The sequence below is a fragment of the Suncus etruscus genome, chromosome 8 (assembly GCF_024139225.1).
Source record: "Suncus etruscus isolate mSunEtr1 chromosome 8, mSunEtr1.pri.cur, whole genome shotgun sequence".
Lineage (NCBI taxonomy): Eukaryota > Metazoa > Chordata > Mammalia > Eulipotyphla > Soricidae > Suncus > Suncus etruscus.
The window spans coordinates 20,724,303-20,742,900 of NC_064855.1; the positions used below are offsets into that span (position 1 = coordinate 20,724,303).

At 41.1% G+C, this 18,598-nt stretch overlaps 1 protein-coding gene across 1 annotated transcript in view; it reads right to left on the bottom strand.

Annotated features, from left to right (window-relative positions):
* Positions 1-4,362: 4,362 nt before the first annotated feature.
* The window catches only part of DLAT (dihydrolipoamide S-acetyltransferase), a 28,907-nt gene continuing 14,671 nt past the window's right edge, over positions 4,363-18,598 (bottom strand). The window contains exons 7-14 of the mRNA XM_049778643.1: positions 17,293-17,446; positions 14,703-14,770; positions 13,509-13,601; positions 13,086-13,193; positions 11,843-11,958; positions 8,496-8,658; positions 5,030-5,166; positions 4,363-4,578 (exon numbers count right to left, since the gene is read on the bottom strand). Of these exons, the coding sequence (XP_049634600.1) occupies positions 4,380-4,578; positions 5,030-5,166; positions 8,496-8,658; positions 11,843-11,958; positions 13,086-13,193; positions 13,509-13,601; positions 14,703-14,770; positions 17,293-17,446 (1,038 nt within the window). The 3' untranslated portion in view covers positions 4,363-4,379. The remainder of the gene's footprint in view (positions 4,579-5,029; positions 5,167-8,495; positions 8,659-11,842; positions 11,959-13,085; positions 13,194-13,508; positions 13,602-14,702; positions 14,771-17,292; positions 17,447-18,598) is intronic.

Sequence of the window (18,598 nt, forward strand, 5' to 3'; positions counted from 1 at the left end):
TGCAGAAGCTTCTCAGCTTAATATAGTCCCATCTGTTTGTCTCTGCTTCCACTTGTTTGGAGAGTGCTGTTTCCTCCTTAAAGATGCCTTTAGACTCATGGAGTGTTTTACCTAGGTGTTGTAGGAGCGACTTCTGAGCGTAGAGGCAGAAGAAACCCCTGGGTGCTGCCAGGTGTGACCCAAAAATCAAACCAAAACAAACAAACAAAAAAAGCTCCCACACCTGACTGTTATACAGAGCCAGTCGAATCACAGCTCTTGCACTTTTAGCACCTAAATGTCTCTGAAGGCCAGCAGCTTTGTATAATATTAAATGCTAGTCAAGATGAACATGCTTAATATTAAATGTGTATCTTATTTCCAAAATATTTTGCATAGTTGTAGTGCTTGCATCCTTGCTTGTGGGTTACAGTTTAACTTGGTACACACTTTGTATTCTGGGAACCCAAAGAGCAACATCTCCAGTATCACACTTGGCACATTGGGTGGCATTAGGGATGGAATAAGCAGTGTTGTACTTATAAAATCAACTTTACCTCCACCGAGCTTTTCCTGGGTCCCATCAAAATGCTTTCATTTGTATTATTTCAGGAACAAGGAAATCATACATTGAAGATAAGTGCTCTACTCCTGAGCTGCATCCCTGGCTCCATATTTCATAATCTTAAAAATACCTTCACCTTGGGGCCGCTGTGGTGGCGCAGCAGTAGGGCATTTGCCTTGCACGCGGCTGACTCAGGATGGACCTTGGTTCAATCCCCGGCGTCCCATATGGTCCCCCAAGCCAGGAGCGATTTCTGAGTCCATAGCCAGGAGTAACCCTGAGCATCACTTGGGTGTGGCCCATAAAATAAAACAAAAACGAAACCAAAACAAAAAAATACCTCCACCCTGAGCCAGAGACTGTTTAGTGGTTTAGATACTAGCACTGCATATGGTCCCCAAACCACTACCAGTAGTGACCTGGGCAGAGCAAGCCCCCTGAGCATAGCAGATGTAGTCCAACCCATCAAAATCAAACAAAATATTTCCATCTTTTCGGTTTGTTTTAGTTTTAGGTTTGATCTGTTTTTTTTTTTAGGCCACACCCAGCAACACTCAGGGAGTAATCCTGGCTCTGTGTTCTAGAAATCGTTCCTGGTAGGCTTGGGATCATATGGGATTCTGGAGACCAAACTTGGGTTCATCCCGGGTCAGCAGCATGGAAGGCTGTTATCACTCCAGCCCCTATTTCCACCTATTCATTCCTACAAAACTGCTGGGAAAGGACATCATGAACTGTCTAGTCAATTTGAATGTTATCAACATCTTTTTCTTCAGAGCTGGAAATTTTTTGAGATGGATATTGTTTTGATTCAGATATTCTACAAATTTGATTTTAGATCACTACCAATAATGACTATTTTCCCCGTAAGTTCTAGGGCTTATGCATTACTAGATGAAATCTTTCCTTGCAAATAGGTCATTCTCTTATAGATTGCACTTTGGGATATCCTAACTTATGTGGACATGCCCATAATACAGGATGTTTCTATAACTTCTGGGCTTATTTGGGGTGAGAAAGGGCGATGATGCTTCCTCAGAAGTTATTTTTGGATTTGTGTTTAAGAGTGATTCCAGGGGGCGGGCGGTAGGCGCTGGAGGTAAGGTGCCTGCCTTACCTGCGCTAGCCTAGGAGGACGGACCGCCGGTAGATTCCCCGGCGTCCCATATGGTCCCCCCAAGCCAGGAGCGACTTCTGAGCGCATAGCAGGAGTAACCCCCTGAGCGTCACCGGGTAAGGCCCAAAAACCAAAAAAAAAAAAAAGAGTGATACCAGGCAATTCTCAGAGGACCATATTTGCAGTTGCCAGGGAATGGAACTAGGGGTGGCTGCATTTAAAGGCTAATGTCTTCTTCTTACCAGTTCTCTAGCTGCTGCTTAAGATATAAAAGTTCAAATTTATATCCTAACACGTCCCTGAACCTTAATTATCAATAATTAAACCAAATATATGAGGTTTATATTGAAACACCATTTCTTTTTAGTGTTGGGGCCATCTCTGATGTCATTCAGGCGTCACTCCCAGTTGTGCTCAGGGACCATGCCGTACTGCGGAATGAAACCTGGACTCCCATATAGAAAGCACATGCTCCAACCCTTTAAGCCAACACCTTTGACCAGTAACAGGATTTCTAAATTCTACCCGTTCAGTAAGAGATTTATAGTTCAAATGAAAACTTTCACTCAGATCAATTTTTATTAGAAGGCAACTGTTTTATTTTTTTTCTCAACGGGAACAATAGAGCCATAAGCAGTAGCAAAGATGATCTTACATTTCCTATTTTGAACCAGATGTGGCTCATACTGATAAATGGTCCCTTGTGACAAACATCTTTGTTCCTTCTGCAGAATCATCAGTTCAAGCTAAAATGACCAGTAACTGAAAAACCTGGGTTAATATATTGACTTGTTCTTGTAATCATACAGCAAAGGGAATATTGGTGAAATATCTGGAGTGTCACTTCAGCAAAGTGTAATAATGAACATTCTAGAAATACCCTAAATTTCAGGGGATGGCGCCAATCATCTATATACAAGAGGGACTGGTCAGATTTATTTAGTAGTCATAGATAATTCCAAATATTTATTAAAAAATCAATTTAGTTAGAAGAGTGTAAGTTATGATAACATTGCCAATTCATCTATTATCCTATCACTTCCTTCATAATTATCTGTAGAAGAAAAGTAAATTATAACATAATAGAAAAAATATTTAGGCTACGGTGACAACTTGATCATTTTCTTACCGTTTTTGGGCCACACCTGGATGTGCTCAGTACTTACTCCTGGCTCTGCACTCAGAAATCATGCCTGACAGGCTCAGGGGACCATATGGGATGCCAGGGATTGAACCCAGTTCGGCCGGGTGCAAACACCCTACCCATTGTGCTAATCACCCGAGCCCCAATTTGAGAGCTTTCTTATTGCACAGGAGTCAATGCTGGATGGAAGCACAAAATTATTATGTAATTTTACTTCCTCCAAGTAAAACGACCATTTTGTTTTGATCATATTTAAGCATTTCCACACTATTTATCAATGTTTGTTTCTACTCTTCAAAAATTTCTTGGTGATGAATTAACCTTGGCACATAATCCAACCTTAGAAACTATATGAACATATCTGTTATTCCATAGCCAAATGAAATAGCGCTTACCAAAGGTTATATGAGCAATAATTCTGACAAAATCATTTGCAAATAGCCCAACCAATTAATCATGTAGAGGAAAATTCTATTTTCATAACTTTTTTTCTCTTAAATTCTAATAAGTATACTCATTTACTTGGGAATAACTAGAAATCTGCTCTCAAATTACACATTTAAGTTTAATAAATAGCATACAAATCCTTTTATACTAAGTAGCTGGTTTACTTTAAGTATGTTTGGGAGCCACACCAAAGGTGCTCAGGGATTACTCCTGGCTTGCATTCAGGAATTACTCATAGTCAATGCTCAGGACGGATTATATGCGGAGGCCAGAGATAAAAACCCAGGTCGGCCACATGCAAGGCAAAGTGCCCAACCTGCTATATTATCTCTCCAGCCCAGCTGGTTTTAGATTATATATATATATCTTCATCTTAAAAGGTGAAAACAACTATTTAGGAATTCATAGAAAAATAAAAGTCTAAAGGGAATCTAAGAAAATGTCTTAATCTACATATTTTTCTTTAAGTAGAATTTTCTTCCCTTCCTATTCATGACAAACTGCATTCATATAACAAAATTTTAAATTAGGGTTAAAAATCAAAACCAAATTTCAATGCAAATCCTTTTTCCAAAAGAACTAATTTCCCTTTCTTTCTCTCAAATCTAAGTAAAAGATTGGAAGCAATTAATTATCAGGCCTCAAGTTTTCCCCCAGGCCTACTACTTCTATCTATTTGTTTCAATGGGGAACCTCTATAAACTCTTAGCTCTACATTTTCCAGAGAAAGTACATTTCCCAAGCCAAGGATATAGCACAGTGCTCGGAGTGTTTGCTTTGCACGGGACTGATCCAGGACAAACAGTGGTTCGAATCCCGGCATCCCATATGATCCCCCATGCCTGCCAGGAGCAATTTCTGAGCACAGAGCTAGGAGTAACTCCTGAGTGTCACCCGGGTGTGAGCCAAAAAACAAAGGAAAAGTACATTTCCCAGAGAAATTATCATCGAAGGGAGAGGCCACATGTCCCTAGATTGGGAATACACAGTTTAAAATCTGGTCTTTATCAAATGTGCACAATATTTGAGTGTAACTGGCATTTTACAAATTCGGCAATGCCCATTATAAATAACTTATATGGACAGACTAAAAAATAACTGGTTAACATTAAAAAAAAAAGGTCTGTTTATAACATAAATATCTTGATGAATGACACAATGTAAACATGGGAGTGTCTAGAAATCCTTGGGTTAATTATAACACCATGGTGATAAGGTTTTTCAAGGAACTTTCTAAACTCAGCAAGCCATTGCGCTCCAACTGCTCCATCCACAACCCGATGGTCACAACTGAGTGTAACAGACATCATGCTAGCCACATCAAACCTAGAAAAGATGAAAAACATTGCTAAGTATTCTAAAAGCAAGTAACTGGATTATACATATGTCAATTGCCATCTCACATTCCCAACCAGTAACATATTTTCCACCTACACCTCCTGCCTGTGTACACTAGCTCAATTTAGAAGTTTGAAAATACAGATCCAGTCACCTATAACCCAAAGGCCAAATATGCTAACAAATTTACTGGAATTCATTTAGTTACTGTCTGTGCTTCCTTTATCCATAATGGAATAAAAAGACGAAGTAGCTTAGAAAGAATATTGACCTCTAGAATAAATTTGGAGATTCCCACCTCAAAACTGCATTTAATAAAATAAAAATTATTGCTTGAAAAAATGTCATTCTATACTTATTTGAATGGAGCTATATAAAGCTTCAATATACTGTGCCAGTACTATGCATTTACAATTCCCTCCTGTTCCTTGAGGCTTACCCTTTCTCATTATCTGCAGGAACCAATCTTTCTTCTGAAGCACCAATTGCTAAAATACATGCTTGAGGTGGATTAATAATAGCTGAGAAATTTTTGATTCCAAACATTCCTAAGTTGGAGATTGTAAAAGTGCCACCCTAGAGGAAAGGAAAATAAATCATACTGTCAATATTAACCATAGAATTGGGAGAAATGGGGCCGAAGAGATAGCACAGCAGTAGGGCCTTTGCCTGGCATGCGGCCAACACAGCACTGATGGTGGTTCAATTCTCAGCATCCCATATGGTCCCCTGTGCCTGCCAGGAGCAATTTCTGAGAGCAGAGCCAGAAGTAACCCAAGTGCCACAGGGTGTGACCCAAATACCAAAAAAAAGAGGTGGGGGGGGGATATTTTGTGAGAAGACCTTAAAATAATCTTTCACAGATTAGATAGAGAGGGCCAGAGTATTGATAGCTCAGTGGATTGAAGCATAAGCTTTGCACGGAGAGTACTGGATTTGATTTCTGGCATCACAGTCTCCTAAGCACTACCAGGAGTAGTACTCCTGAGCACCTAGGAGCAGCTCTTAAGCACCACCAGGTGAGGCCCCAAACCAAACTAAATCAAAAGATTTAATGTGACCTCTGAGTACCACCAGTTTTTGCCTAAAATAATCCAACAAAAATCATCTTTTACTTTTTCCTTGATGCAGGAAGAGACACACTAGCAGTAATTGGGGACCATTGAGTGTTAGGGATCAAACCTTGGATTACCACATGCAATGTATCATTCCATTCCTCTGAGTCTTCTCTCTCTCTCTCTTTTTTTTTTTCTTTTTTTTTGTTTTTGGGCCACACCCCGGTGGTGCTCAGGGGTTACTCCTGGCTGTCTGCTCAGAAATAGCTCCTGGCAGGCACGGGGGACCATATGGGACACCGGGATTCGAACCAACCACCTTTGGTCCTGGATCGGCTGCTTGCAAGGCAAATGCCGCTGTGCTATCTCTCCAGGCCCCTTCTGAGTCTTCTCTACAGCTCTAATCTTTAAGTGTCAAGTGAGTATGACTAGCAGAACCTTCATTTTGAGTGAAGTTAAAAGGGGTGATAGTCACAAAATAAAATTCCTAGAGCTGAGCTGGGGCTGGTCAGGCACTTTCCTTGCATGCAGTAAGCCTAGGTTCAATCCCTGGATTCCCAAGCGCACCAGGAGTGATTCCTGACACAGAAGCCAGGATTAACCCCTGACCATCACCAGGTATGGCCCCCAAAAAACAAAAACAAAAAACAAACAAAAAAATAAGTGCTGGGGCTAGAGAGAGAAGTTAAAAGGACTGAGTTCATATTCTGAATATTAGAGGCCTGGATTTGATCCCTGGAACTTGGAACTACATGGACCCAAGCACCACCAAGCAAATCCAAAGCACTACTAAATGTAATTCCAAAAAACACAACCAAAAATACCAAAATAAAAACGTTTTCAGCAGGTTCTTTTTTTCCAGGTCCAAGCCAGGATGAAGTAAACGTAAACCCATTAAGATAAACAAGCCATCAACACCTCAGGGGACTGTGAGGATACAAGCTTATACACATGCCCCTCCAGGGTGTTCTAGCATATTTCTGTTCTCAGGGCTAAAGAGCAGGTAACAGCATCTCAGCAACTCATCTGTGGATGCAGGTAACATCTGAGTGATAAGAAGAGACTATGCCCAGCTTCCCCAACACCCAAAATAAAAGAATGGTGATGAGACAATATAGAGGATGTCTCTAGTCTATTAGGTAGATGACCCTGGTTTAAAACCTAGTACTGCTTGTGCTTCCCTGAACACCACCGGTATAGCCTAAAAAACCAAAATAAAATAATGAGCATTTTTTTTTGTTTCTAAATTTGTTTTTTTGTTTGTTTTTGGGCCACCCCAGTTGATGCTCAGGGGTTACTCCTGGCTAAGCGCTCAGAAATCACTCCCAGTTTGGGGGGACCATATAGGATGCCAGGGGATCAAACCCCAGCCTGTCCTAGGCTAGCGCCTTACCTTTAGCGCCACTGCTCCAGCCCGTTGCTAAATTTACTTAGAGTTTGGTTTTTAGGTCAGCCTTGGTCCGGGGACAAGAGGGTGCCAGGAACTGAATCAGGGCAGCTGTGCAAACCAGCACCCTGACCACTGTACTACCACTCTGGCCCCAAAAAGGAAAGTTTTAGTTATGTGAAGTGATTTATATGCTGACTAGTATAAATATTATTCTCTCACAATATAAATGTCATAATTATTATATAAACATTTGGTTTTTATAGCTTACACATAATGAAATCCTATGGCTACTTATACTTCAAAAGAAGGCCTGAATTGAAGATAATTTACAGAAAATACATAACCATTAAAATATGAAAAATCAGCATGTGACTTTTTTCTTTTTTTTTTTTTGGTTTTTGGGTCACACTCGGCGGTGCTCAGGGGTTACTCCTGGCTGTCTCTCAGAAATAGCTCCTGGCAGGCATGGGGGACCATATGGGACACCGGGATTCGAACCAACCACCTTTGGTCCTGGATCGGCTGTTTGCAAGGCAAACACTGCTGTGCTATCTCTCCGAGCCCAGCATGTGACTTTTGTACACTGAGTTTTAGCTTTTAATAGATGGCTTATTTTTTTTTTCTTTTAAAACCTCATGTGACAATGACTACAGGGTAGAAACTGGCCACGATATAGAGCTGGAGAGATGACCCAAAGGGCTGGAGCACATGCTTCACATGCAGGAGTCCTGTGTTTGATATTGGGCACTACATGGTCCCCTGAAAACCACCTAGGAGTAGTACAGGTACAGGCCCCAAAAACAGCATAAAAAGAGGCCAACCTTAAAATAATAATTCTCAGGGCTAGAGACAGTACAAGGGGTTACAGTGTTTATCTGGCATGCAATCAACCAATGTTTGGCCCCTGAGCACTGCGTATGGTCCCATAGCACTGCAAAGAGTAACCACTGAGCATATTACAAGAAGTAAGCACTGAGTATTGCTAGGTGCGGTCCCAAAACAAAAAAAACAAAATCTTAATCCTGGAGTCAGGGATAAGACTGAGTGGAGGAGATTCTGACACTGCCCTGGCAATGACAGAACAGTGACCAATAATGCACATTTCTTTCTACTGCTGCTGCTTTGATTTTGATCTAGGGCCACAATGGGCTCAGGGAAGAATGTGGTATCAGGGCTCACCCATGCCTCCCATAAGCAAAGCAAAGACCAGCCCACTGTCATCTCTAGGACTCCTAAGTAATTATTTTCTTTTTCTTCTTTTTTTTGTTCAAACTGGTGATGCTAAGGAATTTTCCTGGCTCTGCACTAAGACCACACCTAGCAGTGCTCAGGGGATAATATGTAAAATCAGAGACTGAACCCAGGTTCACTGCATGCAAGGCAGGCACTCTGCCCGATGTACTATCTTTCCAGCCCAAGTAATGTAATTCCTAATATCCATGATGTAAGTAGTATCTTACCTGGAACTCATGTGGCTGCAGTTTACCCTCTCGTGCTTTGTTTGCTAAAGAAACAACATCATTAGCGATGGCTTCCAGTCCTTTTATATGTGCGTTAAATACAATAGGTGTGATGAGTCCTGCAGGAGTGCTGACAGCAACACTGATGTCAACAACATGATTTCTATTAAAAAAGAAAAAAGAATCTCAATTATCATTCATATGGATTAAGAGCTATATGGCAGGTGAAGCAGAACACCAACATTTACTTTCAGCGCTGGAGAGAGTACAGAGGGTAAGATGGTTGCCTTGCAAGAGCCCAATCTTGTTGGTTGCCTAGCTTCCCATATAAGCACCTCTAGGAGTAATCCCTGAATGTAGAGCTAGGGACCACTGAGCATCAATGGATGTGACCCAAAAACAAACCAAAAACTTACTTCAGTTTGTTCTACTGTTAGTCAAAGAGCTCTCATGGACTTGCACCTTTGGTCTTAATATGCTTTTCATGTTCATCTTTGTAGTGGATCTATCCAGAGCCTTGTACATGCAGAGCATGTGGTCTTTCACACAGCTGCATCCTATCTCTCTGACTTTGTACTTTCAAAAATGGATAGGAGGGGTTGGTGCAATAGTACAGTGGGTAGGGTGTTTGCCTGGCACACAATCCAAACTTGATACCTAGTACTATATATGATCCCCAGAGCCCAACAGGAATGATCTAGGAACAAACCCTGAGCACTGCAGGTGTGGCCCCCAAACCAAAAAAAGAATGACAAAGGGCCAAACCGATACTACAGCAAAGTAGGGCACTTGCCTTGCACATGGCCCACCTGAATTCCACTGCCAGTGCCACATATGATCCCCTGAGCCCACCAGGAGTAATCCCTAAACAAAAAGCCAGGAGTATAGCTAGGTACATTCATTCACAAAAGAAAGAAGGGGGCAGTGAGAATAGTAGAGGGGTTAAAGCACTTGCCTCACATTCAACTGACCCACATTTAAATCCCCATCACTATATACAGTCCCCATTGTACCACCAGGGCTCACTCCTGAGCACAGAGCCAGGAATAATCCCTGAACAGTGTTAACTGTAGAGGGAAAGAGAGGAGAGAAAGGAGAGGGAAAGAGTAGATAGGAGGAGATAAAAGGCTGAGTTCACATGCACTCTCTAACCTATTCCCATTTGCCTCCATGGTGTAGAGTGGAAAAGAGAAGTCAAGTGTTCAGGAAGAGTTCAAAGTGTTCATTAACAAAACACTCATTGGGGCCCGGAGAGACAGCACAGCGGTATTTGCCTTGCAAGCAGCCGATCCAAGACCAAAGGTGGTTGGTTCAAATCCCAGTGTCCCATATGGTCCCCCGTGCCTGCCAGGAGCTATTTCTGAGCAGACAGCCAAGAGTAACCCCTGAGCACTGCCGGGTGTGGCCCAAAAAACAAACAAACAAACAAAAAAACCAAAACACTCATTGGATTCTGAGAGGAAAATGGATGGGCTGGTTCTGAGTATATAAGCAGAGTTGAGCAAATGAAGCAAAGGGGTAAGTGGCCCAAGCAGCAGAGTTAAAGTGCTTGCTTTGTACTTGCTTTCCTTGCATTCTGCTGACCTTAGTTCAATCTCTGGGACCAAATACAGTACCCAAGCACTGCTGAGGGATACTCCTAAACAGAGCCAGGAATAGTCCTTGAGAACTGCCAGATGTCACCCAAACCACTTCCCCTAACGAAAGTCTAAAGAGTGAAAAAATAAAAAGACTACAGCTTAGAGAAACTGAAGTGCTTGGGATGCAGGATAGAGAAGGTTTCCCATCCATTTTTGAAAGTACAAAGTCCTAGAGATAGGATGAAGCTTTGTGAGAGATCACATGCTCTGTATGTACAGTGCATAGCACAGTGGTAGGGCATTTGCCTTCACACGTCCAACAAAGGACAAACTCTGGTTCAATTCCCGGCATCTCATATTGTCCTTGAGCCTGCCAGGAGCAATTTCTGAGCATCACTGATTGTGACCAAAAAAAAAAAAAGAGGATCCATCTTTTTTCTACACCCTAGGCACCTTTGTTATTTATTGGTCCTTCTCAGAATGTAAGTTTTTAATAGAGAATAAAATATTGAAATTATATATATATAAAAGGATCCCATAAAACTATACTGAAAGTCAAACACGTTAAAAAAAATTCTGATACAGGGCTGGAGAGATAACATGGTGGTAGGGGATTCTTTGCCTTGTATGCAGAAGACCTAGGACAGACCTGAGTTCAATCCCCAGCACCCTATATGGTCCCCTGACCCTGCCAGGAGTGATTTCTGAGTGCAGAACAAGGAGTAAAACCCCTGAACACCACTGGGTGTGACCCAAAACAAAACAAAAAATTCTGATACATAGGTATCTATATTAGCTCAGTAACAAAAATCTGGCATTATATCTAATGACTAAATTTTTTTTGGGGGGGTCACACCCAGCAGCACTCAGGGGTTACTCCTAGCTCTATGCTCAGAAATTGCTCCTGGCAGGCTCGGGGGACCATATGGGATTCCGGGATTCAAACCACCGCTCTTCTGCATGCAAGGCAAATGCCTTACCACCATGCTAACTCTCCAGCTCCTCTAATGATTAAATTTTTTGTTTTTGTTCTGGGCTACACTCGCTGTGCTCAAGGCTTAGTCCTAGCTTTGAGACAATGGTAGGACTCAGGGGACCACATGGGGCACTGGGAACCAAACTCAGGTCTGCTGCTACAATACTAACAATCTGTCCTCCTACTGACTAATTTTGAAAATAGTACTGACTGTACAATACTTTCAGGCATCTGCACAGGATGCAGAGGTCGGGAGGTAATGCAGGGATTAAGTAGTTTGTGATGATCCCTCCTGAAGCCTGCACCATTTAAAGAAAAAGACATCTGCAACTATAGCATAATATGAAAATAACTAATTTTTAAATTGGCCACCAGCGTCAAATATAATCAATACCATTGCTTTTCTTTTCTTTTCTAAAATATTCGTCTTTTGTAGCCTTTATCCAATTTAGCACTATCTCATTTGTTTTTTGTTTTCAAACTTTTTGCCTGTAGGAGTTTTCTCCCCACTCTATTTTTAACTCCTACTTATTCATTAAAGTAACACAGAAACTGGGCCAGAGCGATAGCGCAATGTAAGGCATTTTTCTTGCACATGACTAACCTAGGAACAGACCTTGGTTCAATCCCCAACATCCCATATGATCCCCCAAGCCAAGAGCAATTTATGAGTGCCTAGCCAGGAATAATCCCTGATGGCACCGGGTGTGGCCCCAAAATCAAAAACAAACAAACAAAAAAAAACAAACTTTTGGTGGATATCTAGCTTTCCCCAGAAGCATGATACTTACTGTCTTATAACTGTGTCTAGCCAAGAAGAATTTGCTTCTGGTACTTTCAAACATGCCAAAGCTGAAGCTTTTATGATGAAGTCATTGACAGAAAGTTTGCTTTTTCCTTCTAAAACCTGCAAAGAGAAGAAGCCATATTTGTTTTGTGTTGTTTTACTGAGGGAGGAGGAAGGGCTTCAAGGGATCATTCACTGTGATACTCAGCCCTATTGTTCTTCTTAAATTCTCTTACCCCAAATGAAGAATGTTCAGGGATTGACGATATAGTTCAGTGGTGGAAAGAGTGCAATGCAGACTTTGGATGTAAGGCACTAGGTTCAGTCCCTGGCACCAACAAGCCCAAACATCAAAACAAAAAAGTTCTAGGGGTCTGAAAGGGAGCTTTCATGGTAGTTATACGCCTCATATGTACAAGTCTCTGAGCTCAATCCCTGTACCATGTGGCTCTCCTCAACACCAAAGTAGCTCCATGGTCCCCAACACACTGAGCCAAGTACCACCAAGTTCCTGAGTGCCAGAGAGGTTAAAAAAAAAAAGACATCCATTTTCCATCATCAACTGATTCACTGTAATACTGTAATATGCAGAGCAAAATGTAGCTGCTCACAATAGCCAGAATTTGGAAACAACCCAGATGCCCGAAACAGATGAACAGCTAAAGAAACTGTTGGATATCTATACAGTGGAATACTATGCAGCTAGTAGGAAAAAAAAATGTGGGGCTGTTGGCCAAAAATAAAGTCATAAAATTTGCCTTTACATGGATAGATATGGAAACTATTATGCTGAGTGAAATAAATCAGAGGAAGAGAGATAAATGCAGAATAGTTTCACTCATCTGTGGGATTTAAGAAAAATAAATGACAGCATAGTAATAATACCCAGAGACAATAGAGATGAGGGCCGGAAGGACCAGTTCATGATATGAAGCTTATCACAAAGTGTAGTAAGTGCAGTTAGAGAAATAACTACACTGACAACTACCGTGACAATGACAGAGAAAGAAATACAATGCTTGTCTCGAAGACAGGCAGGGAATGGGAGAAAATGGAAATGAGGAACAATCATGGCAGGGAAAGGAAAGGATAGTGTGCATTTTATGTTTGAAACCCAATTACGAACATGTTTGTAACTAAGGTGCTTTATAAATAAAGAAATATATATATTTTTATTAAATATTTTAAAAACTAGCTGCTCAGGAGAGATTTCCAGAAGACAGAGGTGAATTTTCAAATCTTTTTACCTTATTGAGTTCTTTCCTCATCAATAAAACTTCTCCCATATTTACATCAATAGAAAGGTAATAATGAGGTATGGTTTGCTTAGACTGCATTAACCGCTGTGCAATAACCTAAAACAGAGATAAAAAAATCAATTATGTTGAGATGAGACCTTGGCTGATTTGAGGCCCCATTTGTCCCTTTTCTCTGCTTCCCCACTAAGTTGAACTTGAGCATTCTTTCTGGATCTTGGGGGACTCAGGCTTAGCAGTATTGAATCACAATATTTGTTTATTCCAAGTATTCAGTTAAGCATTGCTTAAACTAGCCATCCAAAACTTCCTAAGTTAAGAAAGTTCTTGGCAATATTCCAACTTAAGGAGACAAACAAATAGAGCAAAATGCTCTTAACAGCTTTAAATTTAGATTTAATGGAATCCTCTTACTCGACGAATGTTGCTGACTGGGATATCTGTGAAGACACCTGTAGGAACTGGTGCCACTCCTGGAGCAGAGGGAGGCACAGCAGCTGTTGGGGCCTGTGGGAGAGAAACACTTTCTTAGCCAACATAGACCAATCTCAGCAGAAGCAGCTAGAAATGATCAGTGACTGTCAATTTTAAACACAAGAAAGTGAAATTCAGGAAAAATTACAGGAAAATATAGAAGCTTCTAGTTATTTATAGCCTCAATGGAGGCAAATTGGCCTCAAATTTGAACTGCTTAAAATCTGTTTTTGTTTTGGGGCCAAACATGGCCGCACTCAGGGATTACTCCTGGCTCTGCACTCAAGAAATCTCTCTGACAGGTTCAGGGACTGTATAGGATGCAGAAGATCACACCCAGGTTGGTTGTATGCAAGTAAAACACCCTACCCACTCTGTTATCTCTCCAGCCCTACTTCAGAGTTTTGTTGTTAGTTTTCAGTAATTAGAATTCTGTCATCATATCATTTTTCTTTGTCAGGATGTTTATTTACTCACTATAACTATTTCTCTGCCCTGAGTAGGTTTAATGACTGGTTTATGTCAACGTTTTCTACTTGAGAGAAAAGATAGTACATCAGGTAAAGGCATATGCCTTGCATGCAGCTGACTCAGGTTCAATCCCCAACTCCAGGTCCCTGAGTTCTACCAGGAGTAGGCCCTGAACACTAATAAAGTATGACCCAACCAACCCAAAATCAAAATCAAACTAAATAAAATAAAATGTTGGAACCAGAGAGCGCTCAATGGACTGGAGGCTTGAGTTCAATTCCTGTCCATGCTAGTCTCCCAAGTTCCATTGGGGTGACTCCAAATGCAGAACTGAGCAGACTCAGAAGTGCACTGCCAGATGTACACTTCATTCCTTTTAACCCCGCCCATAAAATGGGCCTTAAATCAAAGGAAGATAATTTGTTAGGGGAAAAAAAATCTAGTATCATTTCAAAAAAAATTTGATATCACTGTAGAAAATCATACTTGCTTTTATAAGAATAACACATCTCCATATGTATACTGCTAACCAAGAGAATTAGATATGGATAGAAGTCCTGATTAAGCTATTTCATTCACAATTAATTATGAAAGCCTCTTAGCAGATACACAAAGCACCAATAGGAACAAACTGGAGGGAAAAAAGAGCAAGATGTAACTCACAGGAGCAGCTTTGGTAGGTACAAAAGAGTCAATATCCTTCTTGATAATTCTGCCTTCTGGTCCCGTCCCTTGAAGAGAAATATCACAAGGGAGCATACTGTTAGTCCCAGACCAACATCACAGTCAGAGAAAACAGTTCAAACTCTTTGCCACTAAAAATCCTCTGATGAGACCACTGCCTTAATTCTGTCCTCAAATTTATTCCTACAAGTATCAGCTTTTTTTTTTTTTTTTTTGGTTTTTGGGTCACACCTGACAGTGCTCAGGGGTTACTCCTGGCTCCATGCTCAGAAATCACTCCTGGCAGGCTCAGGGGACCACATGGGATACCCGGATTCAAATCAATGACCTTCTGCATGAAAGGCAAACATCTTACCTCCATGCTATCTCTCCGGCCCCGCTACAAGTATCAGCTTTTGTAAATTGCTAATTGTTTTACTTTTGGCTCACATCTGGGGTTACTCCTAACTCTGCACTCAGCAATCACTCAGGAGGGTTCAGGGAACCCAATAAGGTGTGAGGGATTAAACCCAAGTTGACAGCATATGTGGGAAGCTGTACTATTTTTCTGGCCCCTCACCTGCAATCTTAATTTTTTTTAATTGAGTTCTCTTGCTTGGTCTACAATGGTTGTTTCAACTGTATCAAGTATCCTTATTTCTTACTACTATATAGTTTTGTCTAAGTTGTACTTTACTTTTTCATCAACATTTTTTTTGTTTTGTTTTTGGGCCACACCCAGCGGTGCTCAGAAGTTACTCCTGGTTCTATGCTTAGAAATCGCTCCTGGCAGGCTCAGGGGGACCATATGGGATATCAGGAACTGAAACCAGTTCCGTCATGGGTCAAGCTAGTTGCATGCAAGGCAAACACCCTGCTGCTGTTCTATCTCTCTGGCCCCATCAACTTTATTTTTGGTTTGGGGACCATAACTGGTGGTTCTCATGACTTACTTCTGGCTGTGTTCAGGTGTCACTCTTAGCAGACTCAGTAATCATATGAAATGTCTGGGATTGAACCCAGGTTTGCCCCATGCAAGAGAAGCATCTTACATACTGTAACATCTCTCTAAACCCTTAATTTAATTTAATTTATTTGTTTATTGGTTTTTGGGTCACACCCAGTGGCATTCCTGGCTCTGCACTCAGAAATTGCTCCTGGCAGGCTCGGGGGACCAAATGGGATGCTAGGATTTGAACTGAGGTCTGTCTTGTGTTGGCCACGTGCAACGCAAACGCCTCAATCACAAAATAAATTGAACATTTATATTATCTTAGTGTAAGCACTTTGCTATAAGCACTTTTCTTGCTTCAATGTATACCATTATCACCTTCATTTTACATATACACCTATATATACATGTACATTGTTAGTTTATCACTTTCATAATATTTAAGTAATTTTATTTTGGGAGAGGTAGATTTGGGCTACACCAGAAGCAGTCTTTTTGTTTTGTTTTTAGGCCATACCCAGTGGCGCTAAGGGCTTACTCCTGGTTCTGTGCTCTGAGATCACTTCTGACAGTGCTCAGCAGCATATGGGGTGCTAGAGATTGAACCCAGGTCATTCACATGCAAGGCAAACACCCTCCCTGTCTTATTCTTCTGGCCCTATATGCAAAGCTGTTTTTTTGTTACACAGAGATAAAGACATGGGTTAATGAATTAACCCATTAGGTTAAGTGCTAAAATTAGACTAAAGTATTCAATCACAATTTGGGGGTGGGGAGCTTTGTTTTCTTTTCTTTTCTTTTTTCTTTTTTTTTCTTTCTTTTTTTTTTTTTTTTGCTTTTTGGGCCACATCCAGTGATGCTCAGAAGTTAATCCTGGCTATATGCTCAGAAATGGCTCGTGGCTTGGTCCATCCTAGGTTAGTGCATGCAAGGCAAACACCCTACCGCTTGCACCACTGCTCCAGCCCCTATATAACTCATTAGAAAGCACCCCAATTTTATTTTGGTTTCACATCTCTAAATTCTATCCACTGAACACTAATAGACATTTATTAATATTCAATCAAGGGGTAATTACCAGTGGGTACAACACTGCCTTGATTCAATCAGTCAACCTACATTCAATCCCTGGCACCACATAGGGTACCCTGAGTGTGCCCTAACTTCACAGTCAAGAGTAAGCCCTGAATACAGCTAGGCTAGCTCTACATCTCTGTCCCCCAAAATCATTAATTCAGTCCTACATCCTAACCTTGCTGGATAAGCTCAATATATTTTCAACAACAAATAAGCAGTTCCCATGAACACAAAATGAAAAAAGTAAACAAGTGGGGCCAGAGAGATAGCACAGCATTTGCCTTAGATGCAGGACGATAGTTAGAATCCTGGCATCCCATATAACAGAGCCTGCCAGGAGCTATTTCTGAGTGTAGAGCCAGGAGTATAACCCCTGAGCGCTGCCGGGTGTGACCCAAAAACCAAAAAGAAAAAAGTAAACAAGTAATCCTAGACAAAGTTGAGCCAGAAACTTCCCCTACTTTGTGGCCCAACAAAAGAGTTCCTTTCTATTCTCCTGCTTAACATAACTACCTACAGAGATTTGTACTTCCTGATCATCAAAAGGAAATTTTAACTTACCCTTTACTTGTGTAATGTCAATCCCTTTCTCTGTAGCCAGCTTCTTTGCAAGAGGGCTAGCAAACACTCTTCCTTTGGGTGCAGCAGGGGTAACTGGGCGAGCAGCTGAAGGTGTAGGGGCTACAGGTTGGGGAGTTGGAGGAACAGGGGCCATCTTTTAAGAGAAGTTACAAAATGTTAATTCATAGCTGCAAAGATTGTCCTGAAAGATAAGCGACTTTAATAAAGTAACTTTAAACCTTTTCCCTTAAGATTGTAACACATATTCCCTACTTAACCAATACAGCAATATAAATCATAAAGTAAATGAATAAATAAAGTCATGATTTTACTTTATAACATGAAGGCCACAAAGTTTAATTCAGCTATCCTTTTTTTTTTTTTTTTTTTTGAACCCTCCCCAAATTCAGCTATCCTTACATCCAAAGTGTTAACCTGGTTAACTTCAAGGTCAGACAGCTCTAACACGTTCAGAGTGACATGGTTATTATCACCCTTACAACTTCTCTTTATTTTTATCTTTTGCCTTTTCTTTTTCTTTTTTTGCCTTTTGGGCCACACCCGGTGATGCTCAGGGGTTACTCCTGGCTATGCACTCAGTAATCGCTCCTGGCTTGGGGGACCATATGGGATGCTGGGGATCAAACCGTGATTTGTCCTAGGTTAGCGCATGCAAAGCAAACACTCTACCACTGTGCCACTGCTCCAGCCCCTGCCTTTTCTTTATTCTCATTCTCTTACCTTAACAACATGGTTTTAGATTTTTCTTTCTTTTTAATAATATCTTTATTAGATTCTGGAGCAGTGGCACAATGGGTAAGGAGTCTGCCTTGCCTGCGGTAGCCTAGGATGGACCTCGGTTCAATCCCCCAGCGTCCCATATGGTCCCCCAACCAGGACCAATTTCTGAGCACATAGCTAGGAGTAACCCCTGAGCATCACCGGGTGTGGCCCAAAAAACCCAAAAAATATATATAAATAAATAATGATAATATCTTTACTTAAACACTGTGATTACAAACATGATTGTAGTTGGGTTTCAGTCATAAATAGAATACCGCCCCCTTCACCAGTGCCACATTCCCATCACCAGTGCTCGCATCTCCCTCCTTCCCCTCCCCAGGCTTTCTAATTCCCTCTGAATTTTTCTTAACCTAATTTTAGACCTTAAAATTGGAGGGTTCCATGTTGAAAGTAATTTAAGAAATATATTAACAAGATTCCATTTTAAAGGTTTGTTTGTTTTTGTTTTGTTTTGGGTGACACCTGGCAGCGCTCTGGGGTTACTCCTGGTTCTGTGCTCAGA